The 19,677-nt window shown below is 47.5% G+C and overlaps 2 protein-coding genes across 15 annotated transcripts in view; both read right to left on the bottom strand.

Annotated features, from left to right (window-relative positions):
- DDC (dopa decarboxylase) overlaps positions 1–4,667 on the bottom strand; it is an 81,954-nt gene extending 77,287 nt beyond the window's left edge. The window contains exon 1 of the mRNA XM_059932909.1: positions 4,552–4,667. The gene's annotated coding sequence lies outside the window, so the exon portion shown is untranslated. The remainder of the gene's footprint in view (positions 1–4,551) is intronic.
- An 8,113-nt stretch (positions 4,668–12,780) lies between these two features.
- Positions 12,781–19,677, bottom strand: part of GRB10 (growth factor receptor bound protein 10) — a 216,193-nt gene continuing 209,296 nt past the window's right edge. For all 14 annotated transcript variants that reach the window (XM_059934345.1, XM_059934344.1, XM_059934343.1 and 11 more), the window contains 2 exons: positions 18,736–18,829; positions 12,781–15,681 (listed from right to left, as the gene is read on the bottom strand). In XM_059934345.1, coding sequence (XP_059790328.1) covers positions 15,535–15,681; positions 18,736–18,829 — 241 coding nt within the window. In that variant the 3' untranslated portion in view covers positions 12,781–15,534. The remainder of the gene's footprint in view (positions 15,682–18,735; positions 18,830–19,677) is intronic.

Below are 19,677 nucleotides of genomic sequence, written 5' to 3'. Positions count from 1 at the left end.
ATCTGGCCGATCCAACAGAATAGCCCAGAAAAAAATCCCACGAAAGATTTGGAAAATGGACATATGTGGAATCACAGAATGAGTGAGAAAGAATAAACTACTAAATGGTGCTAGAACAACTGGTTGGCTACTTGGAAAAAACATGATCTTGAATCTGTTTCTCACCCCATATACAAAAATAAATTCCTGATAGATTAAATCCTTAACTGTGAAAGGCAAACTTCTTAGGACAACAGAGAGGTATATTTTTATTACTGTGGAGAGGAAGGATTTCTTAAATGATTCACTTAATCAGCTAACCATAAAAGACTGATAAATTTGACTACATTATTGTCAAGAATATCTGTTCTTCCAACTGTGGAAACTAGAAAGACAACTTCCAGGGTAGAGGAAGGGATTTGAAATGCATATTGCTAATTATGAGTTAGGCTCTATAATATAAAAAGACCTTTTCAATAAGAAAAAGATAATTCAGTAGAAATACAAGCATTTATCAGAAATGGAAAGGAGTCTCATAAATACGTGAAAAAGTGATTTTTCTTGTTAGTGATCAAAGAAGATAACTGTTTATTGCCAACATATGAAACTGCAATGGATTTTGTAGGTTTGATCTTTTTTTCTGGCCACCTAGCTACATTCTCTTAGAACTTTTAATAACTTGTCTGTTAATTCAGGTGGATTTCAATGTGAACAGTAGTATCCTTAGTGAACTGTGAAAATGTTGTTCTTTCTAGTCCCTTTACTTATTTATTTTTCTTGCCTTATTGCACTGTCTAGGACTGTGCTGTCTAGCATCAGAGCCATGAACCACATCTGACTATTGAGCCCTTGAAATGCAGCCAGTGCTACTGAGGAAATCAATACATCAGTTAATGTTATTTAATAATTTAAATTTAAATCTAAAAACTGAAGCAGTGTGGAAATTTTCTCCATTACACAATTTGAGTGCGGGACTACATTTTACTTTGTTGTATTACATAACATAGGCTATTGTAGTGCACATGTATTTTTGATTTTGTTAACGTGGCTGCTAGAAAACTTAGCATTTAAAATTCTGTACGTGCCCGGCACTGTTCTAGGGCCTCTGGGACAGTGGTGATGGAGGTAGTGAAAGTCTCATCTCATTGACTGTAGAAGGGATCTTCCAACACTCACTATTCACAACAGGGTTTTATTGGGTATTCTTTATTAAAAAGTTTCTTCTATTCCTATTTGTATAATAAATAGATGTTCAATTTTGTCGAAAGATTTTCTTCATCAAAAGAGAAAATCTTATGGTTTTCCTCCTCTGAACTGTTAATGTGATGAATCACATTAAATTTTCTAATTTTCAAGTATCCTTTTATTCTTGGGATAAAACTATGGTGTATTAACATTTTGCATAGAATTTTTTCTCTGGTTTTAGTGTCAGATTCTATGGTATCATAGACTGCTCTGAGGGTAATTTCTTCTTTTTTGATTCTCTGAAACAGTCATATAATTTTGAAATTTGGAATTGTCCAGTCACTAAAAAAGTAAAAGAAATCATACATAAAATCATTTGTCCCTTCCTTTCATTTTTGAAGGAATATTGTTAACAAATCAATTTTTTATTACTATAGGACTATTTAAGATTTCTATTTCTCCTGGAACCCAATTTGATATTATTTCATCAATTTTTTTAGATTTAATGACAAGAATGTTTTTTTATGATATACTCATTACCTTTTTAGTTTGTTAGATCTATAATTATATCCCCTTTTATTACCATATTTTTTTACCTATTCCTCTCTCTTTTTGTCTTTAGTTAATATTGCCAGAAGTGTGTCTATTTTATTAGTCTTAAAAAAAAAAAAAAAAGCCCTTGGGCTTCGTTGATCCTCCCTCATCTACCTTTATTTTCTTTTTCACTAATTTATCCTCTTTGTCTTTATTATTGCCTGCATTCAGTGATCTTTATCCTGTTGTTCTTTTTCTAACATCTTTAGTTGAGTGATTGTCTCATTACTTTTTGGCCATTTTTACTTTCTAATATAAGCATTTAAAACTATTTGCTTTCTTCTATGTACTTCTTTCAATACATAGCTCAAGTTTTTAAATTAGTATATTTCATTATCATTTTTTTCTATTATTTAACTTCTATTACATTTTTAATTTGATTCATGAGTTGTGTAGTACCTTTCCAAAAATTTCCAGACACATATAGCAATTTTTACTTATCTTTTTCTTGAATTATAATTTAATTAATTGAATTGAATTGTGGTCAGAGAGCAGCTAGTATTATAGCAGTTCTCTGACTGACATTGAGACTTGCATTACAGCCTGCTACATCTTGAATTTTTATAAACATTTCATGTGCTCTTGAGAAGAAAGTGTATTTTCTAATTACTAGGTGGAGGGTTCCATATACATCCAATAAACCGAGATTGTCACTTCTTGAAATGTTTTAAATCTTCACTAATGTTTCTGTTAGCTTACTCTATCGCCCATCTTACTGCCATTGCTGAAGATATGTTGAAATCTTTTATTATGGTGGTGAATTTGCCAATTTCTCCCCATAGCCGTGCCAAGGTTTGCTTTATACATTTAAGGCTTTTCTGTTAGGTCTGTACGTGTTTAGAACTGTATTGCTTCTTGGTGGACTGAAACTTTTATCATTTTATAAAGTAATGTTACGTAACAGATTACTTGTTAGTGCTCTTGTTACAGTGTGAATCACCCCTGTTCTCCCTCAGCTGTCGGAAGCTGGGGGTGCAGTGAAGCTCAGGGCTCTATTTCTTTGCACATTATTTAGGAATTTTTAGAAGTCTGGAAGTCATGATTTAAATTTTCAGCAGCACCAACATTTTCCTGGTTTCAAATGTCATAAATCCACTCTGAGGACATGCAGAGTGACAGTTCTCTGGGGCATCTCTGTCCCACACCTTCATCCAGGGATGAACTCTTCCAGACCTGTCATCTGGCCCCATCACACTGGGTCGCTCGGCTGACCAAGAGCCATCCGAGGTCCTCAGGGCAGAAGGCCATCAGGGGCTTGCCTGCTCTGCTGAGAGGCCCTCAGAACTGACCACCGGACCCCCCCAGGCGGAGCGTCGGGAGGCTTCCCTAGAAGACCACGCCCTCTGTGCCCTCACCCACCTCGGGAGCCCAGAGCCCCCCACCCTGTGTGCAGCCCTGCACTTTCCACCTCCCAGCTGTGCTGTGACATTTCCCAATTCCCACCCTCTCCATCCCCGCCCTCAACCCCATCAACTGCCCTGCATCTCCTGTCTGGTCCCTCCAGATCCTGCTCCCTGATCTCCAAGGGGCTCTGATTAACCCTTCCCGTGGTGCTCACTGCAGGGCCAGGGACATGGTAAGTGCTTTAAATAGGTACCACTTTCCCAGAATGGCAGGGCAGAAAGCGCCAGGTGGTACAGTAAGAACGATCCGAGTTCTAACTCCGTGGTCACGAGCTGTGAGGTCTTGGACCACCTTCCTCACCTCCTCACCTCCTTTGTCTCAGTTTTCTCCCTTGTGAGATGAGGATACAATTAGAGACCAAGCATGTGAATCCCAACACACAGCAAACAACCAAAAGTTATTGTTTTAACTCCAGCCCGATGGAGAAGCAAAGGTTCCTTCTCAAGAATTGTATCTTCTGATGGGATTGTAATGAGCCTGCTAAATTGGCAGGGGAGATCCTTTCATTCTCTCAAATCCCACTGCACAGGTAGACTCTGAATTTACCTGTGCGGAGACTACACCACATGTCATGAAGGGTGAGCCTTGGCAGAGTCACAGATGTTAAGAAGGTAAGGGAAGAGTTAATATTTATTCAGGGCTTCCCTGGTGGCGCAGTGGTTGAGAATCTGCCTGCCAATGCAGGGGACACGGGTTCAAGTCCTGGTCTGGGAAGATCCCACATGCCGCGGAGCAACTGGGCCCGTGAGCCACAACTACTGAGCCTGCGCGTCTGGAGCCTGTGCTCCGCAACAAGAGAGGCCACGATAGTGAGAGGCCCGCGCACCGCGATGAAGAGTGGACCCCGCTTGCCACAACTAGAGAAAGCCCTCACACAGAAACGAAGACCCAACACAGCCAAAAATAAATAAATAAATTTAAAAATATATATATATATTTATTCAGCATCTCCCATGTGCCGGGTATTTTCCATATATTATGAGAGTCGGGGCTCACCAGAACCTGACAAGGTGGGTACTCTTAAAATTCCCATTTTAGAGAGGAAGAAACAGAGGCTCAGAGGCCCCCACCACGTGGGCGGCAAGTGGTAGAGAGCAGAGGAATCCGCACGCGTGTCCTGTGTTTGCTGTGTTGGCGGTGGCCCCGAGATGGTCCCCCGCCCCTACCTTATCACACATGGGTGAGTGTGAACACCTGTGAGCACCGGCATCCCTCCCCCCAGCGTGGCGCCTGTAGCCCCACGGACGCCATGTAGATAGACCCTGTTTTCCCCAGTCTCCAAGCGAGTTGACCTTTACACCAACAGCCGGCACTGGGGCAGCAGAGTCAAGGTCCAGGGGGTGCCGTTTCCAACAATCGTAATCGATTAAGTAGAAAGCCAGGACTTACTTGCTGGGAACTCGGGCCCCGCTGGGTCTCGGCTCCTTTCTGAGATTTGCCAGCTCTGCGGATTGAGGAGAACGTGGGAGGGCAGCTGAGGAATCGGGCTGTAGCCCTGCACTCTCCTTGCCACTTCAGACCCACGAGGCCTAGCTTTTTCAGCCACATATGCTGGTTAAATATTAATTTCTAATGGTGATAAAGGTCGAGGGAATCTTGAGAAACCTACAGAGAAGAGATCATCTCTGGGGAATTTAGGAAACTATCCTCTACTCAAAATGTATACACATTTACTTCTATTTCCTTTTAGCATTTTATACTTTGAGATATTTACCTTTAGAGCTTTCCTCCATCTGAAATTTATTTTAGGGTAAAGTTCTAATTTTTTCCCCATAGAGTAAGCTAGCTCTTCCAACATTCTTTGAAAAATGTTTCTGTTTCTTGAGCTTGTTGTGGAATTGTTCTTTCATTTCTGTGCCAGGGCTACAGCATTTAAACTTTATCTCTTTCTTTTTTTTTTTTTTAATATTTTTGTTATTTTTAATTTTCTTATTGAAGTAAAATTGATTTACAATGTTGGGTTAGTTTCAGGTGTACAACAAACTGTAAACTTTGATCACTTTCTAATGCATTGGGGTACTTGGAAGGGCAAGGGTTCCCTTATCAGTTTTCTTTTAATAAAAATCCTTGCTGCTTCCGCATGTTTCTCTTTCAAGAGGAACTTTAAAATCATTTGTTCCTACATTCAAAAATTCTACTGAGGTCTGGGTTGCAAGCACACTGATGCAGAGTTATGCTGTGGGGAGCTGACCTCTTAGGAAGTGAGTTTTCCTGTCTACAACCCCACCGTCTAACTCTGGTCATGTCCTCGTCTTAGTTTGGGTTCCCCCAGAGCTGCCCCTGAGACAAAAACTCACGTGCCAGTTGTTTATTTTGTTAGTTGTTATTTTGTTAGGCAGTACCAGGCTTGTTTCCAAGCCAGTTACCCCCCCTGGTGGCCTGGTGGGCAGGGACCCTGTGGCAGGACTTTGGGAGCTGGGATGGGGGGTGTCCACCTGAGAGGGCTGGTAATTCCCCCTCACACCCCTCACTCTGACACGGCAAGCTCTGGTGCCCGGGGACGGCTGCGGGCAGAGTCACCAGACCCCGCGGCTGTGTGCACAGAAGCGACGGATCGTGGATGGCGTCAGCCGAGGCCACTTAACCAAGTCCTGCGTCTGCAGGTCTGTGTTGGAGGCTCGTTGATGCAAGAGTGGAAGTTCTAGGTACTTTTCACTATACCATGTGGACTCGAGCTTTTCAACAGAACACATTTTCAACTGAATGCAGCTTGGAGTTAAAGAACCCCTTCTAGCGATGTCACATGTGGCCTCCCTGGGGAGGAGGAGCGGGGTCTGTCTGGTGGGCAGAGCCAGTGAAGCTGCCCCACCCCATGGGTCTTAGGAAGCCTCTTCCTCTCCCAGTGAGTTGTACGTCTTGGTTACACTGAACAACTCTCTACAGTGTCAAAGCCACAACATCTGGTCTGGAGACAGGTGTAGGGACTTCAGTATTCCCACTTCGTGGAGACTGGAGAAAAGCGGGGCCCCGGAGACTCCGGTGAAGTTGGGGGTGAAAAGCCATGAGGCACACACCTGCTTAGGCCTGCCCTGTGACCGGATCTGCAGAGGAGAAATGTCCTCGGAATCCAATTTTCTTGGAAAAGCCACTTTGCTTAGGAGCAGATGAGAATGTCAATTCCATACTATTTGCAGAGTGGTATTTTGAAATTTTAATGAAGTCCAGCTTATTTTTTCTTCTGTGGATCGTGCCTTTGGTGTTGTAGCTAAGAAGTCATCACCAAACCCTCTATTCATCTGGATTGTCTCCTGTGTCATATTCTGGGGTTTTTTAGTTTTGCATTTATGTTCAGGTCTGTGATCCATTTTGAGTTAGTTTTTGTGCAGGTGTGAGGTCTATGTCTAGATTTGTCTCTTGCATGTGGATGTCAGTTGTTTCAGCACCGTTTGTTGGAAAGACTGTCTCTGCTCCGTTGTGTTGCCTTTGCTCCTTTGTCAGAGAGAGTTGACTCTATTTGTGTGGGTCTGTTTCTGGCCTCTCCACTCTGTTCACTGATCCATTTCTCTTTGCTTTCATCAATTCCACTTGGCCTTGGTTACTGCCGCTTCAGAGGAGGTCTGGAATCGGGGGTGTCATACCTCCAACCCAGTTCTTCTCCAATTCATATGTTTTTCAAATCACTGGGATCAACCTGTCGCTGGGTCATGAAACCAGTTTAGAGATCTCGTGACCAGCAGTTTTAAAAAGGAAAGCAAACAGAACAGAAGAGAATAGACTAGGAAAGAGGGGCCATTGCACCTAACAAGAGAAATCGTGCTTCCTGAAATTTCTGTTTTGATGATGTATGGGCGTATGTGCACTGGGCCGCAAGATGACAGCGTTTCTTACCGTAGGTTACGATCAAAGACGGCAGATGCCACTAAGGATCATACGCTCTCTCTAGAGAAATAAAGGAGATCGAGATTTGTAAAATATGTGCAGGTGAGAATTCAACAGTGACCACACAAGCTGGAGGAAGCAGCTATTCCTGTATTTGTTGTTCATTTCACTTAAAAATGGATGCTCATATGTTCCTTAGCTATTTGCACTCTTCTGTGAATTCTGGGATTCCATTTACTGTATTATTTGTAGCTCGGGAGTGACCAGGACTGGGCCTGGGAGCGGGCCAGGGCTGGCGTGCCGGCGGGACCCGAGGGCCGTGGCGGAGCCCTCTGTGGGGGCCAGTCAGCTTGGCTGATAGGAGACAAAGCCACCAGTTCAGCTGCTCTAATTATAATTAAGCTAATGCTTATCAGTGGGTTTCATCGCGTTGTCTTTTTTTTTTTTTTTTTTTTTTTCTGAGCTGTGCGGCTTGCAGGATCTTGCAGGATATTAGTTCCCGGATCAGGGATCGAGCCTGGGCCCGGCAGTGACAGCGCTGAGTCCTAACCACTAGACCGCCAGGGAATTCCCTATCGCATTGTCTTTTTTTTTTTTTTTTTCAAATTTGTTATTTTTGTCTGTGTTAGGTCTTTGTTACTGTGCGTGGGCTTTCTCTAGTTGCGGCGAGCAGGGGCTACTCTTCGTTGTGGTGCACAGGCTTCTTCTTGTGGTGGCTTCTCTTGTTGGGGAGCATGGGCTCTAGGCGCGTGGGCTTCAGTAGTTGTGGCACATGGGCTCAGTAGTTGTGGCACGTGGGCTCTAGAGCACAGGCTCAGTAGTTGTGGCGCACAGGCTTAGCTGCTCTGCGGCATGTGGGATCTTCCCGGGCCAGGGCTCGAACCCGTGTCCCCTGCATTGGCAGGCGGATTCTTAACCACTCGCATTGCTTTTTTTGAGCCTCACCTAGGAGGGGGACGGACGTGGTGTTAGTGGCCTGGTTTGGCAAAGGAGGAGAGGGGTGGGTAGAGGCCAGAAGAGGTTCCTGCTGGGTGCACAGGTGGGCAGGTGGGAGAGAGCACAGCTCAGTCTCTCGAGAAGTCCTGTCTTTGCCCAGTTACCTGACCACAGACCCAGCCGTGGATTCCGTGAAATGTGATGAAGGCCATTGCTGGGCTCTGGAGTGACTCAGTACAAAGAGAGTGGCCGGAGGGCGCCAGAGGAACCCCAGTCAGAGAATCAAGAGATGGGGGGCCAGGCCTGGCCGTGCCGGGACCGGCTGTTTACACCTGAACAAGCCCACCTGGGCAGCGATCGGGCTGGCATGTGGGGTGCAGGGAAAGGGCACAGCGGGGGCTGCACCACCTCCACCACGTGCCAGAGGCACCCGAGTCCTCCCAGGGCCAGAGTCCGCCACATCCTTCCCGGGTGTGCTGGCTGTGTGCTCACTGGGTGCCCCACGGGACAGCTCAGGCCTTTTTGAATGTACTCCCCAGCCTTTCCCACCACATTCTACCAAGACCACTGCCTTAGAAGCTAAAAAGTCCCTGGTGGCTTGGGAGGGATGAAAACACAGCAGGTGCATGGACCCTAAATTCCCGGGGCTCATGGTAAGTTGGGGACTGTCTCGTCCACCTGTGCTGGTCTACGGGCAAATGTTTTTATTGCCAAGTCAGAGGTTTTAATTCTGTAGGGTTATGAGGGGCCTGAAGATATGCAGGTTCAAAGCCCCACAGGGGACTCTGATGAAAGGATGGGGTGAAATCCATTGCTCTGAGCCAGCAGCATCCTTTCACAGGTGTGTTAAGTGATTCCCCAGGACACGTTGCTAAGAGCAGGCAGAAGGCACGTCTGGTTCTCTGGGCAGCTTCTGGAATTCTCCTTCCTGGTGGGAGCTGCACCGAGTCATGCTGGGCCTGGTACAGAGGCACGTTTCTGTCTCCTACTCAACCTTCCAAGTCAGGACCCCTGGGAGTAAGGCCAGGAGTACACCTGCCCTGCATCTTCTTGAAGGTGTCCATTCTGGAGAGGAAGTGTCAGAAACACAGGTTCGGTACAGCCCGTGCGGTCCACCCTTACAGCAGGGCTCAGCTGCCAACTCAGCACTGCAGCAGAAAACTGTCAATGTTCCAAATGACCCTAGAAAATACCTCGATCGTCCCAGAAAGTGCAGTGCAGTCATATTTTATGTCCAATAGATATAGTGCAATAATAAAATATTAATATCATTTCACTTTCTGTACAACATAAAAAATAATGTAAGTCTCCTCCCTCCGATTAAAAAATATGCCAAGAATTGTGTATTTTTGGAGCTGGTTGGCTGGATGAACCCTGCACTGTGCCTTGGTTCATCCACAGGAACTCCAGCATTCTCTGTCCAGGTTGGTTGTGAATTCAGTCAAAGCGTCAAGAACCAGCCCTGTCTCCCGTGTAACTGCATCTGGACAAAAGCATCTCCCAAGAGGTCCCACACAGCTTGTTCTTGCTCTTGCAGAGACACAGGTGGCTGTTTCTTCAATGCACAGTAATACAGTCCTGCTTACATTTAGGGTCCGTGTGCGAACACACGCGATTTAGACACTAAAACTACACTCAGTCTGTGGAGATGCTCACAGTAATGGTGACTAATCTGGGATATAGAAGAGGTGCATTTCCTACCTCTGGCTCACTCCAGGAAATCTGCTCATGGAATAGGTTGATATCAAATTGGGAAGTGTGTTTTTTCCCAGGGGAGCTGTGTGGGGGAGGGCTAAGCGGACATCCTTGAGTTTTGTATACAGTGTATGCATATGATGTGAAACCACTGCCATTCAGTTATAATCGGAAAGCAAAGCGGACCCAAGCAAACTGGAGACAGCGGATGGTGTCGCCTTGTTGTAGCAAACGTGAAGTTAGCGTGTCTTACCTGTGGGGTGGGGCAGAGGCGTCCCTTACGGGAAGGTACCCTTAGCCTTGGATCTGGAGGCGCGCTTTGCTAATTCAGAACATCACCCAGACACAGGGATGCTGACTCTCAAGGCAACCCTCCTCCTTCCAGCTGTACGGTTTCCACTTCTGTAACTCAGCCTCTCATTATGGGTCACCTAGCCCAACCCTGTCCAGTATCCTGTGATGGTGGGGACGTCCTATCACTGCACTGTCCGATACGGTAGCCACTACCACACGTGGCTGTCGAGGACTTCAAACGTGGACAGTGCAACCAAGGAGCTGAAGTTTTCACTTTATTTTTTATTACAACTTAAATAAGAGTCACGTGTGCCTAGTGGTATCATATTGGACACCACACACCTGGATAAGGGCACACTCTCTGTCCACCTGTGCTCAGACCCTCCTTCACCTTCATCCTTCTCACACCTTCCAGACGAATCCCCCAGCTGGGCTCAGTGCTTCCCTGGGAATCTTATGCTACAGCCCTCGTAGACACCTATGCGTGCATGCATGCGTGTGCACGTGTGTGTGTGTGTGAGAGTGTAGAATTACAATGGAATTTTTTATGTTCTAAGAGACTTTGTCATAATTTTTATTTCAAATAACAAAACTCCATAGTTATAAGACTGACATTGCATAATTTGCCATAGAACAACTGAGGGAAAAAAGTTGTTGTATTGCAAATTAATATGCAATCGTTTGGGGAGATTTGTCTGGAAGGTGTGGGAGGCTGAATGTGAAGGCAGGGAGCTGGTTGGAAGATCAATCTTGATGGCTTATGTTGTCAAGGTCTTGGAGTTCACATCCGTGACCCTTTGTGTTTATTTATAAATAGAGAGCGTTTATTTATTTCTGTCCTGCTAGCATCAGACACGACCCCTGTTCTTTCCCACACAAACTTCCTATAAATGACTCGGCCAAGAAGAACTCACCTTCCTCAAGGAACCAGCACTGATCTTCTGTGAAACTTCCCAAGACAAAAGGAGAAAAGAGTAGAAAAAAAAAATGGTAAACAGCATTCAGTAGAAATATATTGCCATGGAATAGATTAAAATGGCAACCAAACCTAGTATCATGAATTAAAAAAAAAACAAACAAAAAACAACAATCGGTCCACCAAAGCTCAAAGCAGTGATACAGGAGATGAAGGAATATATGCAAGGAAAGCCAGCATGGCTCCGAAGAGAAATGGGAGCGAGAAAGAAACACCCTGGTAGTGGGTCCATGCTGGAAGCAGCTCAGGGAGGAACCCTCCTGCCTGGACACTGTGAGTGACCTGGACAACGGGACAGATGGACATGCACACCAAACGGAAATAAGAGAAGTTGTGAGAAAAGGGAAAGCTTATGAAAGGCAGATGAGAGACCTAACACACATATAATTGCTGTCTTTAAAAAAAAGACCTGCAGTGATGTAACACAAAGATATTTGGATGTAATTCAAGAAACCTTTCAGAGATCAAACAAGACTTGGATCTATTTACAGATTGAAAGTACACACAGCATCCCCGGGGTGGTGGAGGGGGGAATGTCACCAGTAACTCAACATGGACCCCATGCCTGTCTCACTGTTTCCCAAAAGGGTCTGCAGTGCCCCTTCCAGGTGTGTCCTTCATCCTGGAGTGCCCCCTGCGGGCCTGGCTGAGTTCTGCACTCACAGATTTTCCACCAGCATCTCCTGCCCTGGGTTGGTCTCAACCCGCCTTGGTGAGCAGCCCCTCCTCCATGTTCCCAGTTCTGCCAAGGATGGATTTCCCACTTGTCTCCTGTCCTTGTTAATGCTGTATACTTCCCAAGATGAGAAGGGTTGCTATGAGTGTACTGTTCTAAAACCCAAGGTGGCAGGATATTTTCCTGTTTACATTTCACAAGTGAACGCTTTTATCATAAAAAAATTCTTCTTATAATTTTACGAATCCCTCAAAATGGGTTCTAAAAAAACCAATAAAAAATGTGATCAAGGCAGCGAGATCAAGTTTAAAGTCGTGCCTTTGCTACGTGTTGGACCCTGGCCCAGCGTTTCCTCCCCAGGGAGGACGGAAACGGCGGGTTCTTCCTTGTCATGCATCTCTGTACACTGCACATCCCACCACCGTGCACTCTCTCGCCACACAGACTCTCACAGGCCTCTGCACCTGCCCTGCCCACGTCCAGCCTTCCTCATGCCCCTCCACCTGCGCCCCACATGGCACGCTTGCTTCTCCTCTCCCATGCCACGGACACACACAGCCCTTGCCACACACCCTGCACACATTCACACACCAGCTCCCCCCCCCCACCACACCTCTCACGAGGATTGCTCTCGCTCTAAGGGCAGCCTGCCTTAGGAGGATGAGCTCCCCAAAACCGAGGACCCTCATTCTGAAAAGTGATGGGAGAGTTCAAAAGCCATAGGCTGGCTCGTGACAAGCGACTCTCTGCCTGGGGTGGGGTGCGAGGAGGCGAGTGAGGCCCGAGGACGGCTCACGTGACGATGCCCTCGGACCCCCAGGTGAGGCCCTGCGGGAGCAGAGATGCAGGGTATCCATTCTCTTACCCTTTCCGCCCATTTCTTGTGTGACTGCAAAATCCAGGTTCTTGAACCGTCACTGTCTCACTGCGGTGGGACGCATATGCCATTGGAGGGAACAGATGTGAGCTTTTATGACTTTCCTAAGGTGTTTGCTACACCTGAATGGGGAGCTGATTCCTCCTGGAGCATTCTGAGGGCCCTTGCGAGGAGGCGCCCGCCCAGCAGGGCCGCACCAGCCTGCACATCCCATCCGTTCTCTGTCACTGGTTTCCAGCCAGGTAAGAAGCACGTTGTTAACATATCCTAAATAATTTCCCAAGATTTTCGTTGGCTGACTGGCCCAAGGGCTTTGAAGTAGAGAAACAGACATTCCAGGCAATAGAAAATGAAGAACACTGTATTAATGTTTATTTCTAATGACAAGAAACAGAACATCAGTCCCTTATTTGTACAAAAATACCTGAACGTTTACAATTAGGTTCATGAGCCGAAGAACTATGTACAGAAAGGAACAAAGCACATGGAATAAAGGTTTTGTCTCTTCGGTTAATCCCTTCCGCAATCCCCGAAAACGCCTACACATCAGGCCATTCTACGGTCACTGCAGGTGGCACTGTGACATCACGGCCCCCGGTGAGCCAGCCCCACTCCCTCCAAGGTGTGCCAATGGGTCAAACCCTCAGGTATTAAGTGCAGAAAAGAGAAGACAAAACATCTAGACGGAGGCACATACTTCTTCAAGGTTTAGCAGACGGAAGAACATTCTGGAACTCTAACGCATAAGGTCACAGAGCTCTCCTACTTAGCGTGAATCCCCAGAGCATTTGGCGTTTTCCTTCTCAATTCAGACCAGGTTGCTACACGGAGTTTCCATTTAGAACAGAAAATCACAGGCAGAGATAAAAAGTCAACAGGCTCCAAAACGACCCTGAGCTGTCCCGTTTACATTCATGTCATTTAAATACAAAAATAAAAGTCGAATGTCCTTCAGCCCCTGGCTGGCCCGGCTGGACGCCTGCTTCTTGCAGGGGCTGCCTGTTTGCAGGTGGATCCCCAGCTGCCCGGTACAAGGGAGGTGGCTGGGGCCCTGGGAGGGTCACTCTCCGTGACAGTTCACTGCGGCCAGGAAGTACACACAGAACTGTGCGTCAGAGTCAAGCTTTAGTTCTGCTTTTAAATAAAACGTATATTTATAAATATGCAATACTGCCGATACTAGCTGTCTATTGGAGGGGGGAGTGAGTCATCTCACTGCTGGAGACTGGTCTATGTAAACAGAAAAAAGAAATTGGAGAGGTGTCTTTTTTTTTTGTGCTTGATTTTTGTTTTTTAAAGGTTTTACCTCCAACCGGTGAAGAGAAAAATGTCTAACGGTGTAACTGGAGCATCAGTCCCTCCAATGGAAGCAGGCTGCCAGGTATGACTTAGAGAATGACCTAATTGTCAACAGTTGGAAAGATTAACAGGCTACAGAAAAACCAAAAAAAAAAAAAGCGAAAAACCATAAAAAACAACGCAATTGAGCATTCATGGTTAAAAACATGTTTTACTAAAAATGCTTCATTTGTCTAAGTAGACGCTTCATGGAAAACAAGTAGAGTATGGCTAGTCAACTAACACACAGTGTCTATACCACAGACTGAGGTACAGCGGGTATGTGTCACTGTGTCCTAAGCCATGTGTGTCCCTTGGGAAGTGCTGCAGCGGGCGGTGTCCGGGGGATCCAGTGGCCAGCAGGCCAGAGGGGCCAGGGAAGCGTGGCAACCGTGATCTGGGGAAAAGAAACCGTCCTTCACCAAGCAGTCTGCCTGCCTGTCAGAGGAGCCTTTCCTGCTCTGCGGAGACAAGGCTACCCTCACATCGGAAGACTCGGCTAAGGGGACAGGGCGGAGGGGGGGACAACGCAAGCCACCGTCTGACTCAGCTCCTGGAGTGGGATGCAGAGTTGTCTTGGTAACCTGTCCTCAGCCAATACTGCTGTGAGGGATTCCTGACCTGGGCCAGCCGACGAGCCACCCACCGCCTTGCACGGGCTGGCTCGGGGCCGTCGGCAGGATGGAGGCCACCAAGCAAGACCTTCCCCTGCTGGGCTGCGGGGCTGCCCTCTCCAATGTCTCCATCTCTGTCGCCATGGAAACCCACTGGACACGGAAGCAGACCAAGCAGGTGCCACTTCCTCTTAGGTCCTCTGATCCAGTGGAGGAGGGAGAGTGGCCCTGCCAGGCCGGCACCACTGCAGAGGGGGTAAGGCAGTGATGGTCCTAGAACAGGCTGGAAGGGCTGCAGCTGGGCCAGGCGGCCTGATGTCCACCATGGGTGGGCGGTGGGTACCCACTGTGTCTCAGGCAGGCAGGCCTGCGGCCAACTACGGGCAGCCACTCAGCCCTGCGTGGTGTTTTCCAAGGAACAAGCCACCCGCAGTGTGGAGGGCACAGCCCGTGGAGTCGGGTGACAGCATGAGTGCGGGCACGTGCTCAGAGCAGGGGCTGGCAGACCACGCCGCCTGCCTGGTCACAGAACATGCCACGTGCCTACCACAGGAACACCTTTTATATCAAAAAAGCTTCCAAGGAAACTGGGGAGGGCTGGGGTGCCAGTTGCCTGGGAGTGACCTGCAGAAGGTGGGCACCACCCTCTGCAAACAGTCAGCCTCTGGGGGCTGCCCCTTCGCAACTGTCTTTGCATCTTGCACAGACTGAAAAGCCACGGCCCCTCTTGCCATAAGCTGAATACAATATTGAAAACAAGGAGTGCAAAAAAGGGATCAATACAAAAAAGTAAACATATCAGTTTTAATTGTCAAGATTATTCCAGGGCGAGAGTTCATTTCCAATCACTTCTCTCCAGCTTGTGTTCCTCCATGGCCCAGCCAAGACCATCATTCCAGTTTATTCTCGAGTCTGCTGTCTTCCGACCTCCCCGGTGAGGCCAGCGAGAGGGGCGCGGCCCTGCTGGATCTGCAGCAGCAAATCATCGTCAAGTCCAAGAAACCAGTCGATCGTGGTCGGTCAGCGCCGAACGCACCCATCTTGCTCCGAGCCCCAAGGTGCAGACAGACGTGTGTTCTGAACGATGCACAGACCTCTTCACTCCAGTGTCAGCGTCCTCCAGCCTGCAGCCAGGGTAGACCGGAGGTCATAAGGCTACGCGGATGCAGTGGTGCTTCAGTCTGCAAGGCAGGACCCCTTTGTTCAGCTGGTAAAAGTCAACAAGCTGGATCAGGTCAGAGAATTTGGTGTTCCCGTCGTCAAGGCTGAAGAAGGTCTGCCCGTCATCCTCGCACTAGAGAGACACAAGAAGACCTGCCAAGTCAGAGGCCACAGCTCGGGGACAGAACAGGCCCCAAAGTCAGGATTAGTGCTGTCCACCCGTACTGAGGCTCTAAGGGACACACATGGAGCTGGTGAGGTGAGCTAGAAAATGTCAGGGCAGGAGGTCATGGGGGGAGGGGTTTGTGCTGGGTGCTGCCAGGTCCCTAAGCTGCTGGGCAGAGAAGGTCCCCTGCTCCTGAGCTGGTCGTGGGCAACAGTCCCAAGCTCCTCCTGGCTCACCTGCTCATGAGGGTGAGGTTGACCAGCTAACCTGTGAGTGTCCACGCATTCAGCACACCCCATGGAGGAGGCGGGTGAGGTTGACCAGCTAACCTGTGAGTGTCCATGCACTCAGCACACCCCACGGAGGAGAGTGAGGTTGACCAGTTAACCTGCGAGTGTCCATGCACTCAGCACACCACACGGAGGAGGGTGAGGTTGACCAGCTAACCTGTGAGTGTCCATGCACTCAGCACACCCCACGGAGGAGAGTGAGGTTGACCAGTTAACCTGCGAGTGTCCATGCACTCAGCACACCACACGGAGGAGGGTGAGGGTGACCAGTTAACCCGTGAGTGTCCATGCACTCAGCACACCCCATGGAGGAGAGTGAGGTTGACCAGCTAACCTGTGAATGTCCATGCACTCAGCACACCACACGGAGAACAGTGAGGTTGACCAGCTAACCTGTGAGTGTCCATGGACTCAGCACACCCCACGGAGGAGAGTGAGGTTGACCAGTTAACCTGCGAGTGTCCATGCACTCAGCACACCACACGGAGGAGGGTGAGGGTGACCAGTTAACCCGTGAGTGTCCATGCACTCAGCACACCCCATTGAGGAGAGTGAGGTTGACCAGCTAACCTGTGAGTGTCCGTGCACTCAGCACACTCCATGGAGGAGAGTGAGGTTGACCAGCTAACCTGTGAGTGTCCATGCACTCAGCACACCACACGGAGAACAGTGAGGTTGACCAGTTAACCCGTGAGTGTCCATGGACTCAGCACACCACACGGAGGAGGGTGAGGGTGACCAGTTAACCCGTGAGTGTCCATGGACTCAGCACACTCCATGGAGGAGGGTTAGGTTGACCAGTTGACCTGTGAGCATCCACGCATACAGCATGCTCGTGTAAGAGTACACAGCCCTGGGCTCTCACAGTAGGACCCCAGGCAACCTCCTTCACCCCTCTGACATTCACTTTGCTCCATTACGAAGCAAATGTTGAAACACTCTAAGGGATTAATGAGATCATGTAGGAGAAGAACCTTGCCCAGGTCATGGAATATTTGGTAGCTATTTTTCTTAAAATGGAGGACATCTACAATATCTCCCAGAAATGACTATATTCCTCACATCGATTTTAATTGAATGAATTTTGAGATCAATGACTGCAATATAGTGCGGTCAGGAAAGTTGCCCTGCACTGTTCACACAGAGGAAGGTAGGCTTAAACCTGTGTCGATGCATAAACTAAGAACCACTTCTTAATCCACAAACTCTGTTGGAGCCCCAAGCACATCCACAGCCTGTGTTTAAGCCCTGAGGTTACAATCTCGTTGCTACACTTCTCAAGTTCCTGTCTGTCTGATAATTCTAGGATTTGGGGTTATTTGGGACAATAGTATTACATATTCTGCTGGCCAGTACTTTTTCATTTTATTTCATATTTGAGGCTAAGAGAATAACATCTGGTTAATAATATAATGCAGCAGGAAAACAAAAAGGACTGTGGATGAGGCACTTTCCCGTGAATAACAGTCTCCAGGTTTGCTTATTACCATGTTTTGTGGAATCTGTGAAGCCTGGGCTGTAACCCACAGTCTGTCCCTCCCTGGTGGTCCAGGACAGGACACTGAGAGCTGTGAGTGCCTCATTTTCCTCGTTTATACAGTGAGGGCATCGGGCACAGCAGGAAGTGACTTCAACAGACAGTGCCAGGCAGGCTGCTTCCCCCCTGGTCACAAAAGACAACCCTGCCTGCCCTTCCCCCTCCCGTTCATGCCTCCTGTGCCTGCATGACTCTCCAGACAGTCGGTATGAAGTCCTGGGCTCAAGCACCCTTGAAAAACGCCAGGTCCCACTATGTGAAACGGATGCATTTGGTTACTTTAAGCCTTCTCAGGGCTTCACTTTGTAAAGGACAGAGTTATATCTGGCCACCCTCTTTCAGCAGCATATTTCCCAGGTCTGGGTTCCAGAGGAAACATTTCACGAGAGTTGTTATTACCTGCAGAATTGACCACTTCTATACAACAACATCTATAAGTACAATGTACATAACACATTTGGTATTCATTTTGTGTATCTCAGCCCCAATGGGGCTACGCATTCTCGGAGGTGCTGACAACTGTCTCCCACACAACACCCAAGTCATGAACTAGAATCTGAACTTGGGCACATGGAAGAGGTCAGTTACATTCGGCAAATCTAACCATCATCCTTAAAGAGAGTGGTGTTGACTAATACATCATATTCAATAATGAGGCTTTTGAAATTCTTCAAAGGGAGAATCTGTTTTCTGATCCAAGGACCCAGTGGAAGGATTAACACTTCTCTTTGGGGTCCACGGGTCAGTTTTCTACAGGCTTCCTGAGTCCCCCTGGTCCACACCCGCACAAATCAGACAAATCCTGAGATTAAGTGGCCAACAGCGCCCGTCTGCACAACCACACGTGCTCCTTCCTGCACCAGGTCCTGGGCTAACGGCTCTGCTCTGTGTCTGCCCATCATCTCACCTTGCTCTTCCCATCAGGTGCTGTCTCAGGGGCACCTATGAGCTACACAGGCATGTCGGGGCCACAGTACAATGCCACTATTTTCAGTGTTCTTCTAGGGAAACACTGTTCCCAAGTTCAAAGAACCAACCTCTCAAGAAACTCCTGAAAGGATCTCACCGGTGAGCTTGAAACTGTCTGATGTTTACTGTTTCATAGTCTGCTTAGTTGAGACCTTGAAAATTGCATTGAGAACAAAACCGGCACACAGAAGAATAAGAATTAGTGTGAAAAACATCAATACTTACAGGTAAGATCTGGAAATTTTTAATTTTCTGATGATGACACAATGTGAGGACAAATGCCTTTGGATTACTCTGGCTGTCACGGAGGAGAAAAAGCCTGGGAATGGAAAGAGTCAATTGATTGTTAATTTAGAAAGTCCAGACTGAAAATATATATATGAATATATATATATATATATATATATATATATATATATATATATGATGCTTCAGGAGGTTTTGGGAGCTGAGTGAGCTGTAGAGCAAGACCACCCTCCACACCCAGACTGTGCTTTCTGGCTGTCACTCTCCACTGAAAGGAACCAGGGCTCCTTGGGGACATGGCGCCTCTAGGGCTGAGGCAGGGAAGGTACAAGGTGACACTGGTATACTTTGTGCCAGAAAGTAAGAAAGCTGGCCCAAGAGGCAGTGTGGCCCAATCTGGGCACCCAAGTACATAACAGAAGGGATAGATTATAACCCAGAGACTAAAACAAGAATCCATGAGTCCGCACTGGTGTGATAAATAAATCATAGGCGAGGAGAAAAAGCTCTTCGTAAGAGCAGAAAGCCAGCTAAATAAATAGAGAAGGATGATGAATTAGAAAACCACTATTTGGCCATTTGATTAAGAAGATCTTTAGTGGATGCTGAAACCAGCATCAAAGTTTGATGAGAAACAGAATATTTTCATAGTCTCAGCATCTACCCCCTAACATTTATGACAGAGGGACACACAGTAACCTTCCAATAGAGAAACCCGGTGGATACCACCTTCAGGTATTCGAGTTACCACCACCAGGAATGAGACAATCCACCCCAGCACCTCCTGACGGGATGCACTAAAGGTGACCCAGCATCACCTCCAGGGAGTTAGTAGACGGCCAAACCCGGCACGTTCTGCCCTCACAGGCTCCTCCAAGTGTCAAGACACAAAGGAAGACAAGGCACGTGCTGGTCCAGGGC

Source organism: Balaenoptera ricei, chromosome 9 (genome assembly GCF_028023285.1).
Source record: "Balaenoptera ricei isolate mBalRic1 chromosome 9, mBalRic1.hap2, whole genome shotgun sequence".
Lineage (NCBI taxonomy): Eukaryota > Metazoa > Chordata > Mammalia > Artiodactyla > Balaenopteridae > Balaenoptera > Balaenoptera ricei.
The sequence above is the reverse complement of the archived record's forward strand: the minus strand, read 5'-3'. Positions and strand labels throughout refer to the sequence as shown.